The sequence below is a fragment of the Asparagus officinalis genome, chromosome 3 (genome assembly GCF_001876935.1).
Source record: "Asparagus officinalis chromosome 3, Aspof.V1, whole genome shotgun sequence".
NCBI lineage: Eukaryota > Viridiplantae > Streptophyta > Magnoliopsida > Asparagales > Asparagaceae > Asparagus > Asparagus officinalis.
The window spans coordinates 32,221,089-32,235,391 of NC_033796.1; the positions used below are offsets into that span (position 1 = coordinate 32,221,089).

The 14,303-nt window shown below is 42.3% G+C and overlaps 1 protein-coding gene across 1 annotated transcript in view; it reads right to left on the reverse strand.

Annotated features, from left to right (window-relative positions):
• Positions 8,148–14,303, reverse strand: part of LOC109833674 — a 20,625-nt gene continuing 14,469 nt past the window's right edge. The window contains exons 13-14 of the mRNA XM_020401427.1: positions 8,667–8,746; positions 8,148–8,530 (exon numbers count right to left, since the gene is read on the reverse strand). Of these exons, the coding sequence (XP_020257016.1) occupies positions 8,452–8,530; positions 8,667–8,746 (159 nt within the window). The 3' untranslated portion in view covers positions 8,148–8,451. The remainder of the gene's footprint in view (positions 8,531–8,666; positions 8,747–14,303) is intronic.

The window sequence follows — 14,303 nt, forward strand, 5'->3', positions numbered from 1 at the left end:
CCATGAAGTCGGAATAGAAGCACATCACCTGGTAGGCCATTATCTGATGAGTTTGACTATTAGAGGTAACTGTTAACGTGATAGTTTTGGTGGACCCGTCATCCTATTGAGGAGGATTGGTGGGGGAATTTGGAGAAACTAGACTATCAGAGGTAACTGTTAACGTGATAGTTTTGATGGATTTTGTGGTTGACAGAGGTATTCTGTTGAACATGACAACTCAGAAAATTTATTATTCATAATCTAAAGAACTACAAATAAACCAACCCCCAGTCTTGAACAAGTGCAGGGGAAAAAGGAGTAGACAGGACGCATCGCCTAGTGGGCCACTATCTAACGAATTTGACTATCAGAGGTAATTGTTAACATGATAGTTGTTGGACCTGCCATCCTATTGAAGAGGATTAGCTTCAATAGTTGTGGTATCTTCCTCTTCTGACTGAGAAGATTGGGCTTGGTCCGATTGCTCAGGTTGATCCTACCTACTTTGTTCTTCAGCTTTGATCCTGACAATAATCTTTTGAGCCTGTTCGCCTTGAGAGATTAGTTGTCTCCAAGAACGACATTCTGCAACTCCTATTCGGGCTAGGAGGTCGGTTTGCAAATTGTGTCGACAGGTCTCTACTAAGGTAGACTGTGTCATACTTGTCGAACACCGGAGAGCCATGGTTCGGAACCTCTTGACGAAGGTTTTGACGGACTCCCTCTTCATCTGCTTAGTGGCGAGAAGGGTATGGATGGAGACTTCTGTATCATCTTCAAAGAATCTTGATAGGAAGAGTCTCTCTAGATCTGTCCACTTTTGGATACATCCCACAGGAAGTTTCCTGAACCATTCAAAGGCAACTCCCTTGAGGGTGCCAATGAATAATCGAGCCAGTATGGCGTCGTTTGATATCACATTCCCAGTCTGTGACTTGAAATGATAGATATGTTGGTTCGGTGATCCCGTGCCGTCAAAAGTTTGTAGCGTCGGGACTTCGAATTTTGGAGGATAAAGGGCTGCATCCCATTCGGCAGGATAGGGTCTGCCCTCGTCTTGGAGCTCGCTTCTGTTAGAAATGGCATTGAGGCGGGCTTCCAATTCTTCCATTTTAGCAGATTGGAGATTCTGCTCGTTCTCAGTCTCTCTTCCTTCATCAGAGGAAGATTCTAGGTTGTGGGCTTCTTGGTCAAAAGCCGTGTCATCAACCACTTTTCCCTTCCCTTTACTTGTGTGGGGTCGGGATGAAGACGTTTTTCCTCTCCGGGAGGATTCCTGCCTAGGTGGCGAATCTGTCTTCTGAGATTTAGCCTTGTCTGTGACGAGTTGAGTCAACAGGTCTAGGAGTTCATTGAGGGTCTTCTGCTGTAATTTGAGCATGGCGTCTTGCTCAGCAACCCTCTTTGATTGGAGCAGTTGGAGCTTTAGTCTCTTTGGAGACTTTGTGGATCTTGCGCATAGCCTTGGGGCTAAGGGATCCGGAGGAGATAGCCTCCTCAAACTTGGCTTGATCAAACTCTACCACGAGAGTTTTGACGGTTGTTCTAGTGAGATGAACATCGAATTGCGCCACCACTTCTTCGTCACAGAAGCTTGTCCCCAGCGGAGTCGTCATCTTTTGTTTGTGGGAAAATTTACAGTAAAAAGACAATGAAAGAAAATTGACTTGTATTCTCTCAAAACTCAGAGTCATTGGAACTAGGACCTGAGGTTTTCCCTCTGCCGATCACATTGATAGTGACCTCAGGATACTCGGTCTCTGGAGACTTCTTCCTGTGAGAACGCCGTCGTTGGTTGGGCAAAATAACATTCGTAAATTGGTTGAACACCAACAATTGGGCCGCATATGAGCAGCATTGACATCCCGAGAGGCCCGTAGGAATCAGCCGTTCACATTGGAATGAACGAATGACTTGTTGTATCAGTCTTTCTCTCGATATGAACTCTCTCAAATCTGTTGTGAAGATTCGAGGAGAACTACTCACAGATCGTGAGGTTTGAATTGGAACCCCCAGTCCATGATTGGACAGGACTAGCTCTTGGTGAATATGGATCTGGTTGAGATGCCTTGAATCCAAAGACTTCTTATACATGCCCCTCGATCTAATCACGCTACGCAGAGTATTCGGGGGTCTCGCTACCCGGTCAGCGAGCCGGGGGTCCAGGGGGCGGCGCGCCCCTGGCCGCTCCTAAGTGGGGCTAATGGGATGTAACCGCCCCTTAAATCACTCCTGAGTGGAGTTGTGATCCCCTCAGATCGTGGGAAACGGTTTTGGAACCGTTCAACTCGTGTTTGAACGAGTCAAACGTAGGCCCACGTTCTGGTATGAATTCTGTTTCCAAACGCAATGCCTAAAAGCTTGAACGCAGCATCTGAAAGCTCGGACGCAGCGTTTGGAAGCTCATTTGCAGCGATTTAAGAGCTGCGTTTGGCAGCGGATCTGAGCTGCGTTTGGAGCTAGATGTGACCTGCGTTTATAGCGTTTGAAGGTTGCGTTTACAGCGATTTGGAAGCTGTGTTGGCGGCCGAATCTGAGCTGTGTTTGCAGCTTTTGGAGCTGCATTTGAGCTGCGTTCATGGCTATGAACGCGGCGCATCTTGATGCTGGTACGCGGGGAGGACTTCCACGTCTTGATTTGAAGAGACCGTCGATTTGTAGTATCTTTCTATCGAAGTTTTGCAAAGATCGTCATTTTTTAATCTTTACTTTAGCTCTTTGATATGCAAGAGTCGTCAGATTGTAACTCTTGATGTTGATTGTGAAGGCTGTTAAACTAGAGCTCTCATCGGTTGTCGTGAAGGTCGTCAGATTGTAACCTTCAGCGATCTACGTGAAAGTCTTCAAATTGTAGCCTTCTGGAAGTCGTCAGATTGTAACTTCCATCATCGGTGTTTGATGGGGATCAGCTATCTATTGTGATTTTTAGACAGCCTACAGTTGTGCTAGTCCTAAGTCCTTCATATCAAAGGACTTGCTCAACTCTTTCTTCAACCTATAAATTTTAGACCTATCTTTTCCAACAATAAGCATACCATCAACACATAGAGAGAGAATAATGAAATCATCATCCGAGAACTTTTTAACATAAACACAACGATATGAAGATGTTCTTTTGTACCTGTGGTCAAACATAAAAGAATCAAACCTTTTATACCACTGTCAAGGTGTCTGCTTGAGTCCGTACAAGCTCTTCTTCAATTTGCAAACCAAGTGTTATTTGCCCTTTACCTTGAAACCCTCTGGCTGGTCCATATAGATTTTTTCTACCAAATCATCATTGAGGAATGTTGTCATCTAACTACTCAACTTCAAGGTCTTAAGAAGCAACAAGACCAAGAATAACCCGAACAGAAGATATCTTTACAACAGTAGAAAAAATTCATAGTCAACATCTTGCTTCTGACTGAAACCTTTCACCACGAAGCGAGCTTTGTACTTGACTTGGCCATTTCCTTCATTCTTGATTTTGAACACCCATTTATTTTTAAGGCTTTTCTGTTCTTAAGTAGCTCTACCAAGTCATAAGTGTGATTCTTATGCAAAGAATCCATCTCCTCTTGCATAGCTTTCTTCCATTTTGCACCCAAGTCATAAGTGTGATTCTTATGCAAAGAATCCATCTCCTCTTGCATAGCTTTCTTCCATTTTGCACGATCATCATGAACTTGTGCTTCATGACAAAGAATCCATCTCCTCTTGCATAGCTTTCTTCCATTTTGCACGATCATCATGAACTTGTGCTTCATGAAAACTTTTCGGTTCACTTGTATCTGTTACCATAGTATACTCTGAAGCAGGGTATCTAGTTGAGGGTTGATGTTCTCTCTCTCTCTCTCTGACCGTCTCAACTGAGGTACTTGTGGCTAATCCATATATGGTGGCTCTGCGTGTTCATGCCCCCTGATCAAGACCTGGGGAACCTGCAATTTCTTCTTCTTACACATATTGACAATTATTATTTTTTAGCATGGGAGAAGGATAAATAACTAGTGTAGAGATTGAATCTGGGACAATATGAGTGTTTTGTGGCTCCTCTTTTTTACAAACTCAGCAAGTGTTTTATCTTCACAAAAAACAACATACATGCTCCTCACAATTTTCTTATTTTTAGGATCTCACAAGCTATACCCAAATTCATCATTTCCATATCCTAGTAAGATGCATGGAATAGCTTTATTATCAAGCTTTGTTCTTTTCTCCTTAGGTACATATACAAATACCTTGCACCCGAACACCCGCAAGTGAGAATAAGAAATATCATTTCCACTCCAAACTCTTTTAGGAATATCTCCATCCAAGAGAAGGGGGACAAGTTTATCAAGTAGCAGGTTGTTCGTACTGCTTCTCTCCAAATTATTTTTGGTAATTTAGCTAAGGATAGCATACTCCTTATCATTTCCACAATTGAGTGGGTCATTCTTTCTGCAATCCCATTGTGTTGTGGTGTGTGTGGAACAGTCTTTTGGTGTCTAATGCCATAAAAAGAATAATAGTCTTCAAACATCCTTGAAGTATACTCACCACCATTATCAGTGTGAATACACTTCAAGAGCTTTCCAGTTTCTCTTTCAACTTTGGTATGAAAGTCTTTGAAAACTTTAAAGACTTAATCTTTGGTTTTTATGATATATACCCACACCTTTCTAGATGCATCATCTATGAATGTCACAAAGTATGAGGCACCACTAAAAGTTTTTTCATTTATGGGTCTGTATACATCCTAATAGACTAAGTCCAATATGCTAGTTTCCTTTTTGTTATAATTTTTAACAAAAGCTACCTGGTGTTGTTTTCCAATCAAGCAGTGATCACAGTGAGATAGTGTTGTACCTTGCATGGATGGAAGTAATTATCGCCTTGCGAGAGTTTGTAGCCCTTTTTCGCTCATGTGGCCAAGCCACTTGTGCTACAAATCCATAGAAGTACATTCTATTGTTCTAAGTTCATCATTCTCTAAGTGAAACTGGGTCTTATAGAGAGTGCAACACTTCTTTCCTCTCGCTAATACAAGCGATCCTTTGGTAAGGTTCCAACATCCTTTACCAAAGTTTCTTGTGTATCCTTCTTCATCAAGCTTGCTGGTGGAGAGAAGATTGAGACAAAGATCAGGCACAAATCTAACATATTTTAGAACCACATTTGTTCCAAGGTTAGTAGTAACAGAAATATTTCCAATTCCAAGAATTTGAGAAGAGTTTTTGTTACCCATTTTTACCATTCTTGAGCTTGCGGAATTCCCGTTTTATGTGCCCATTCTTCTCGTAGTGATAGCAACTAATGTCCTTTCTAGCCTTTGATTTTCCTCTTGACTTGTCTCGATTCTGAGACTGTCGATATTTGCTATTCTCCCTATTTTCGGTAACAATAGCATGAGAATGGGAGGATCCGGATGACTTTTTTTGTATTTCTTCATTCAAGAGGCTGCTTGTACTTGGTTCATGGATACAACTCCGTCAGGTGTGGAGTTGCTAAGAGACACCACCAGCGTCTCTCAACTATCTAGTAACGAGCTAAGCAAAAGAAGGGCTCGAAGTTCATCTTCCAACACCATCTTTATGGTTGTAAGTTGATTTATAATACTTTGAATTTCATTCAAATATTCAGATATAGAATCATCTTCCTTGAACTTGAGATTGACAAGCTTCTGAATCAAGAAAGCTTTGTTGTCGGCGGTCTTTCTTTTATAGAGATCTTCAAATTTCTTCCACAAGTTGTTCGCCGAAGTCTTATTTGACACATGATGGAATACAGTGTCATCCACCCATTGCCGAATGGTGCCAATGGTTTTCTGGTCGAGCTTCTTCCAATCATCCGCCATCATGGACTCTGGCTTAGAGGATTCACCTTCAACTGGCGCATAGAGGTCCTTGCAATATAGAAGATCAATCATATTTGCTTTCCATATCATCCAATTGCGACCATTCAAACTGATCATTCGAACACCGCCGATGGGAGTCTCCATCTCAACACAAGAAGATTAGCAACATTGCTCTGATACTATTGTTGGGAAATAAACATGACAACAAGGTATTTCCCGTCTTTGTGATGAGATGAGAATAAAAAGAATAGAAGAGAAAAAGAAACAGAGAGAAAAATTGCACACACACACAAGATTTACCGAGGTTCTGCTCAATTTAAGCCTACGTCCTCACCCGCCCCTTCTTCATTGTTTTCACTATAATCAAATGAAACCTTACAAAGGGTCTTCTCTCAAATTGGTATAACTTAACTTGAGGATCACTTTCTCTCAAACTCACTTGAGGATTACATGCAGGTTGTATGTGGTTGTTCTTCTTGCTTCTTGTTGTCAACCTTCACCATCTCCCCTCTATTTATAGAGAGGATATACCTCTTGGGTACACCACATTCGTTGCATGGAGAAGTCCAAAGACCATCTCTTCCTTCTCCCAATGCATGGAGAAAGACAATCTATCAATGTATGCAGAATATAAACATGTAGCCAACTTTCAAGTGCTTCAATACACCTTAGAATTTTCATGGATCAAATCCATATTAATTTATCACGGGGATGGACCCCCATTCCCATCAAGTTTAAATCCTAAAATCAAATAAAAAAATAAAAATCCATGCTCATCATTCCAAACATAAAAAATGAGAAACTCTTATATTTAAAATCATGGTGGTAAAATCGTGGGTGAGAGAAGAGAGGGATAGGATTTTGAGTTTGGTTGGCGAGTTACTTCAAAGAATTTTGTAGGGGTCAGAGATTGCGAGTGAGCTTGAGGATAAAAATTTATGGATTTTTGTGTATATGATATTGTGAGCTTTGATCTTGGGAGAAATGCATTAGTAGGGTTGAGAGAGAGAGAGAGAGAGAGAGAGAGATGGAGAGAGAGAAGAGGAAAGACATTGTTGAAAATTGAGGGATGAAAGAGATTAGACTTGAGGAAAAAGAGAAGATGAATTTAATATTTTTTTATTCTATTGGTTAGTTTGATGAGTATCTATCTAATAATTCTATTGGTTAGTTTGATGAGGACCTATCTAATAATGATTGGGTTAGTTGTGGGTGAGGGTAATAGCTCTGAATTTCTTAACTGGAATAAGGCTTGAATTTCTTATCTGGAGGAAAGTAGCTAATTTCTAGATTTGGATGGAGATGCAAGGATGATGGAGGTAGAATGGGACGAAGAAGAAGAGAGGATGAGGGTTAGGGTTAGGAGAGAGGATGATAAGACGGAGGAACAGCAATGTTAGCGGTAGAGTTGGTGGCTAAGATATGGGAAGAGGGTTTAGGGAGTGGATTGAGTTGAGAGAGAAAAGAGAGGGAAAATCTCACTATGCCTATGGACTCTATGAGAGAGAGAGAGAGAGAGAGCAATTATGTGGGGTATTTTTAGAATTTTTTTAAGGGCCGAATTACTTTTTTTTTGCAGTATAAAAGGGCCTGAATCACAAAAATACATTGTATTTAAGGTCAATACACAATAGAAATAATAATTGGGACCAAGGCACGTCAAGTTTTTATTTTTGAGGTCTTGGTACGATCTTTCCAAATTTTTAAAGTGTCTAAATCAAACAATTACCCCCAAAAGACAACTATTTGTCACGACCGAGGGTCTGGATTCAACAATTATCCTGAAAACACACGTCAAATTGGTGTCCAATTTAACATATAGACAGCATTATTTATACTATAAACCGCTGCTTATCAATTTATCTTGGCATTCCGTACGTAGGTGTAGTCTGTTGCATTGACCTTTGAATATCACATCCCACATTTCCCATAAAGAAAGTGTTAAGAAATATTTTTAATAAACTAATCATTCTCAACCATCTAGGGTAATAAATCAGTGATTTATTGTTGGACAATTTTAGTTCCTCCTCCATTTTCAAAATACACTCAAGGAAAGCTGTTCAAAGTTGTCAACTAGCTTAAATGTTACTCTGAACAAGGAACATAAACTGCTAATACATCGTGCTAGAGAACGGATTTATTCCCGCCAACAAAATCATAAATAAAAGAAAGAGACCTGAAATAATCAAACAATCTTCTCATTACCGGCAGTAGCTCTGTTTCAACAGTGTGTCCGATACGAACAACCAATTTTAAGAATGAAAGAACACAGTATAAACTTTGCAAATCCATCGCTTTTGCTACAAATTGACAGTTCACTACTTTTTCGTATCATCATCAAGTAGAAGGTAAATACCATATATTTACATGAAGGCAAAGGGTAACAACTATAATTCATTACGCACAGCAACACTGTATTCACCCAGCTTTCTGAATTTCAAAAACGCATCACTGATGAATACAACCACGGCCACAGTATAAATTTATATACACATAATGGACAAGGGAAATATAACCTTGAACATAGACACCACGCACGCAAAAAAGAAACCTGTGCTTGCGTAAGTATGCAGTTAAAATTTTTATCTATGTATATACAATTAACACCTCCATTCTGGTATTTGGAAGGACCCATAGAAGTCAGGATCTTATACGTCATACACAGGCATGCGCTCCTCAATTGAGACACGGCAGATGGGGCATTTCTTACACTTGTCAGAACAAGCCCTGCATAGGTACAGCAAAGTGCTAGTATTGAGACTAAATATTAACCAGGATGAGCAAGGATGAAGACGCTCTCAATGCCGAGAAATGAGAGCAAAATCAATCGTCAGACATCAGAGTAAAAAATTCAAAGGCATACTTGCATAGGGTGCGGTGTCGACATGGAAGAAGAACCATGCATATTTCCCCTTCAAAGCAAATTCTGCAGAGCACCTTTTCCTGAAAATAGATCGTAGAGAAAAAATGAAGGAATTCTTGCTGACAATCTCCAAGAAAAGTATGATGTGTGTTCATATGTATATAAGAAAAAGGATACAGTTATTAGCAATAACAAGATGCATTAGGAATTACTTGCATCTCGAACCAGCTCAATTATAAAACGTATCCAAACTCTCTCTAGCCTTGAAGACAGGACAACACCCACTTCAAACTCATCATCACCGCATCCTTGCAAGCTCACCACACTTTATGTCCTCATTACAACTTTTTTTTAATCACTTGATAAATGTGTGACCAAAGTTCAAATTTTAACGATAATGGGTTCAGAAACATGTCTAGGGTGAGGATGTAGAAAACTTATGAAATTTATATTGAACTTGAAATATAACTGGTTTCGAAACACATTTTGGGGTTAGGATATAGAGAAGGTAGGGAATGAATGGTCAAGGATCAGAAACCAACTCCTGAACCATTATTGTTTTTGATGTAAAATGATGGTGCAGGGTTTGCTAAATCAACTCATATGACTTTCAAGGGAACAGTAAATATTGCTTGTTTTGGGAGGGATATCAAAGTAAAGGCAGGCAGGTTTTAGCAAGCAAGTTTTAGTTCTTTGGACATAATAATAGTATCCAGATTAAAATGTCATTTTAATCTCCCCCATCGACTGTTCCCAGCAACCCCCTCTTCCTCCTCCACTTCCTTTCTCTCTGCTTACTGAAGTTCAACTACTAGTCGACCACCATCTCTTTCCTCATCCCCTTACCACAGTCAACCCCCACACTGCCCCTCTTGCTTTTCCTCCATTTCCAACCCAATATCACTTCCAATTTATTTGTGAGGATAGTAGTTGGACCATTGTGGATTGTGCCAAGGCATACAGTATAGAACCTTATTTTCAAGGATCAAATTTGCAATAGTCAGCCATACACAGAGAATGCAGATAATGCAACATATATGTGAGTGGGGGCCACCCTTCCGTAACCACGTGAATGAGGCGGATTTGTTTCCGCGTGGATTCGAAGCCGAAGCGAAGAGATACGAAGCCGAAGCCCACGAAGGCCCATGAACACTTTATATATATAGCTTGTTTTTTATTTTAGGTTTTGTGCGAAGGAGCAGGAGGTTTTGATTTCTTCTTTTTTTGCGGCTGCGGTACAGAACCGAGTGCAAGGCTTTGGAGACTTGATTGCTTTTGTGCGGCTACAAGCAAAGTAAAAGAGCTTTTGTTTGTTGTTTTGAGAGATATAATTGTGTGAGGGATTTGAGAGTTTGTGTGAGGGTTTAGATTGAGTGATTGTAAACTCTAGTTGTATTCTCTCCCTCTATTAGTAGATCTCTCCCCCTCCTTGCCCCGTGGACGTAGGCAATTTGCCGAACCACGTAAAAATTGGTTGAACTGATGAGAGGAAGAGCCGATATCTCACTTAGCCCAGATTTCAGATCTAGGGTTTTTTTGGTGGAGGAAGATTCTTGTGTGAAGCTTAGTTCTTGGAGTTCTCGGCTTCGGTGGAGATAGTATTAGGAGTTGCCGTTGGAGATTTCGCTTTCCTCGTGTGGATAGGAGATCTATTTGGAATCCGATCTAGGGTTCAATTGGGTGATTTCTAATTCTATCAAATTTGTTCTTTCTCTACAATTTGAAGTTAGTTTGCAATGGGAGAAGAAGGTGAAAGCAGCAAATCGATGACGAGTACAATACAAGTTGGTTTTCAGAACACTAAAATTAGTGTGGTGAAGTATGACGGTAAAATCAACTTTGGTTTGTGGATGAGCGACGTACAGGATGCGCTCAATGCTCAGAATTTGGAAGAGACCATTATGGTCCACGAAAGACCACCTAAATATGAAGAGGCGGTATGGGAGAAGATGAATAGGAACGCTTGTGGGGTGATCATGTCCTGTTTGGAACAGGAGCTGAAATATGATGTAATTGGGGTGACGTCTGCAATGAAGATGTGGGAAATTCTCAACAATAAGTATCTCACAAAGAGTGTTGAGAACAGGTTGCACTTGCTGCGAAGACTCTTCAGATTTCAGATGTCCAGAGGCACCTCGCTAGCGGCTCATGTGAACAACTATACAAAGTTGTTGTCGGACTTGGCGAATGTTGATGAGAAGATATCGGATGAGTACAAGGCGATTATTTTGTTGGGCTCCTTACCGGATGAGGAGTATGATACCTTCGTGCTCACTTTGTTGAACGGGAGATCTTCGATCAGCTATAGTGAAGTGACTAACGCATTGACCAATTACGATTTGAGGAGGAAGGACAAGGAGACTTCCCGCGCTAGTACTTCAGGAGAGGCCTTGTCGACAAGAGGTAGAAGCCCATATCCGAAAGGTGGTAACAGAGGGAGGTCAAAGTCTAGAGGCCGCCACCAATTAACAAAGAACCAATGTGCATTCTGCAAGGAGCAGGGACATTGGAAGAGAGACTGCCCGAAGCTCAAGGAGAAAGAGAATGGCAAGAAAAAGGGCCCGAAGGCCAATGAGGTGAACATTGCGAAAGGCGATGATTCCGATGATTCGTGTTTTTCTCTACTGATTACTCCGGAGGTGAACCATGTGGATGCATCAGATTGGATGCTTGATTCCGGCACTACTTTTCATGTGACCCCTAGGCGAGACTGGTTTGCATCTTTTGAGAAAGTCGACGGGGGTGTTGTTGTCATGGGAAATGATCAATCCTGTGGCGTTTGTGGGATAGGTACCGTGCGGATTAGGATGCACGATGGAGTAGTCCGTGAGTTGAAGGAGGTGAGATTTGTTCCTCAACTGAAGAAAAATCTTATCTCAGTTGGAGCTTTGGAGGCGAAGGGATTCAAGGTGACTTTCGAAAACGCTGTAGCGAAGGTTACTAAGGGATCATTGGTGGTGATGAGGGGAGTCCGCAATCGGAATTTGTATTATCTGAAGGGAAGCACCGAGATTGGCCAGGTTGCTTCGGCTATTTCAGAAGCGGACATGAGCAGACTTTGGCACTATAGGTTGGGGCACACAGGTGAAAAGTCACTGCAGGCATTGTGCAAGCAGGGGCTATTGAAGGGAGCCAAGAGTGGGAAGATTGAGTTCTGTGAGCACTGTGTTCTTGGCAAGAAGACGAAGGTGAAGTTCGGGACTGCCATTCATCAGACGAGGGGCATCCTGGATTACGTGCACACAGACGTTTGGGGTCCCACCAAGACTGCATCACTTGGTGGTCGACATTGGTTCGTCACTTTTGTAGATGACTATTCTAGGCGTTGTTGGGTGTACACCATGACGAAGAAGAGTGAAGTCCTAGATTTGTTTGTGGAGTGGAAGAAGAGATTGGAACTGCAGACTGGGAGAAAGATCAAGACGTTGCGATCCGACAACGGTGGTGAGTATACTTCTGACCCCTTTCAGCAGCTATGTCGAGACGAGGGCATAGAGAGACACTTCACAGTTAGTCATACACCGCAGCAAAATGGGGTGGCAGAGAGGTTGAATCGGTCTTTACTGGAGAAGATCCGATGCTTATTGTCGCAGAGTGGTTTGGAGAAGATCTTTTGGGCTGAGGCACTTACATATGCGAGCCACCTCATTAATAGGCTGCCTTCATCTGCGATTGAGGGGAAAACCCCTATGGAGATGTGGTCGGGAAAGCCAGCACATGACTATGACCAGCTCAAGGTATTCGGGTGCCCTGCATATTATCATGTTAGAACTGATAAATTGGAACCTCGAGCTAGGAAGGCCATATTTGTAGGATTCAAGCGTGGTGTCAAGGGATACAAGCTTTGGGATCCAGTTGATAAGAAGATTGTGCTGAGTAGGGACGTCACGTTTGATGAAGCTTCTATCTTGAAGCTTCCCAGCTCTCATCAGGTGGAGAGCGACCCGACGGAGGAGATATCGCAGGTGGTGGAGATCGATGCAGCTCCACATTGTCCAGATGGTACAGTATCCATGCAGGTGCCGACTGAGGTGACGCCAGGCGAGCACGACGATGACACGGAGGATACGAGTACAAATGTGCAGGATCAGGAACCGACGGCTCAGGTTCAGGATTCTATTGCGGTTCGGAGACAGAGGAGAAACATACAGATGCCAGCACGGTATGCCGACACAGTTGCGTATGCACTTTCGGTGGAGAGTATCGATGAAATGGTGCCTACTACATTCAGAGAGGCCGAACAGAGTTCGGGGGCTGATTCGTGGCAGGTGACTATGCAGGAGAAGATGGAATCTCTTCATAAGAACGATATATGGGAGCTTGTGGAGCTTCCAAAGGGGCGGAAGGCAATTGGTTGCAAGTGGGTATACACAAAGAAGAAGGACATTGAGGGCACTTCATTGAGGTTCAAAGCTAGGTTAGTTGCGAAGGGCTATGCACAGGAGGAAGGTATTGACTATAATGAGGTTTTCTCTCCGGTGGTGAAGCATTCTTCGATTCGGACTTTGCTAGCTTTGGTGGCACAGTATGGTTTGGAGTTAGATCAGTTGGATGTGAAGACGGCATTTCTTCATGGTGATCTTGATGAAGAAATATATATGACTCAGCCATTGGGATTTCGAACTGCAGGGAAGGAAAAATTAGTTTGCAAACTGAAGAAATCGCTATACGGTTTGAAGCAGTCTCCTCGACAGTGGTATAGGCGATTCGATGGTTTTATGCTTGGTCATTCGTACACTCGGAGCCAGTTTGATCCTTGCGTATATTTTCGTAAGTTGAAAGGAGGTGCGTACATTTATTTGTTGCTCTATGTCGATGACATGTTGGTTGCCTCTATTTCCAGGTCGGCTATAGATGAATTGAAAGTTCAGCTATCAAATGAGTTTGAGATGAAAGACTTGGGTGAGGCGAAGCGCATTCTAGAAATGGAGATCGGCAGAGACAAGAAGAATGGCAGAATTTGTTTGACACAAGTGGCTTATTTGAAGAAGGTTCTACAGCGATTCCATGTTAGTATGGATACGAAGCCAGTTAGTGTACCTTTGGGAGCCCATTTGAAGCTTTCAGCTGGTCTTTCACCAAAGTCAGTTGAAGATCATGAGTTGATGTCGAAGACTCCATATGCGAGCGCAGTTGGGAGCTTGATGTACGCGATGGTATGTACGAGGCCAGATTTATCACAGGCGGTAAGCATGGTATCGAGATACATGCACGATCCAGGAGTGGGTCATTGGGACGCCGTGAAATGGATTTTGAGGTACATTCGAGGTACGCTCAATGTTGGTTTAGTTTATGAGCGGGACACTACAGGTGGGCAGCTATGCATTGGCTATGTTGATTCGGATTATGCCGGGGATTTGGATAAACGCCGGTCTACTACGGGGTATGTGTTTACTTTGACCCGTGCGCCAGTATGTTGGAGATGCACCTTACAGTCGACGGTGGCTTTGTCTACGACAGAGGCAGAGTATATGACGGTTACGGAGGCTGTGAAGGAGGCTATTTGGCTTCGAGGACTTTTGGAGGAACTTGGTATATCGCAGAGGTCCGTCACTATTCATTATGATAGCATGAGTACTATCTATTTGGCGAAGAATCAGGTTCTTCATGCAAGAACGAAGCATATTGACGTTCGTT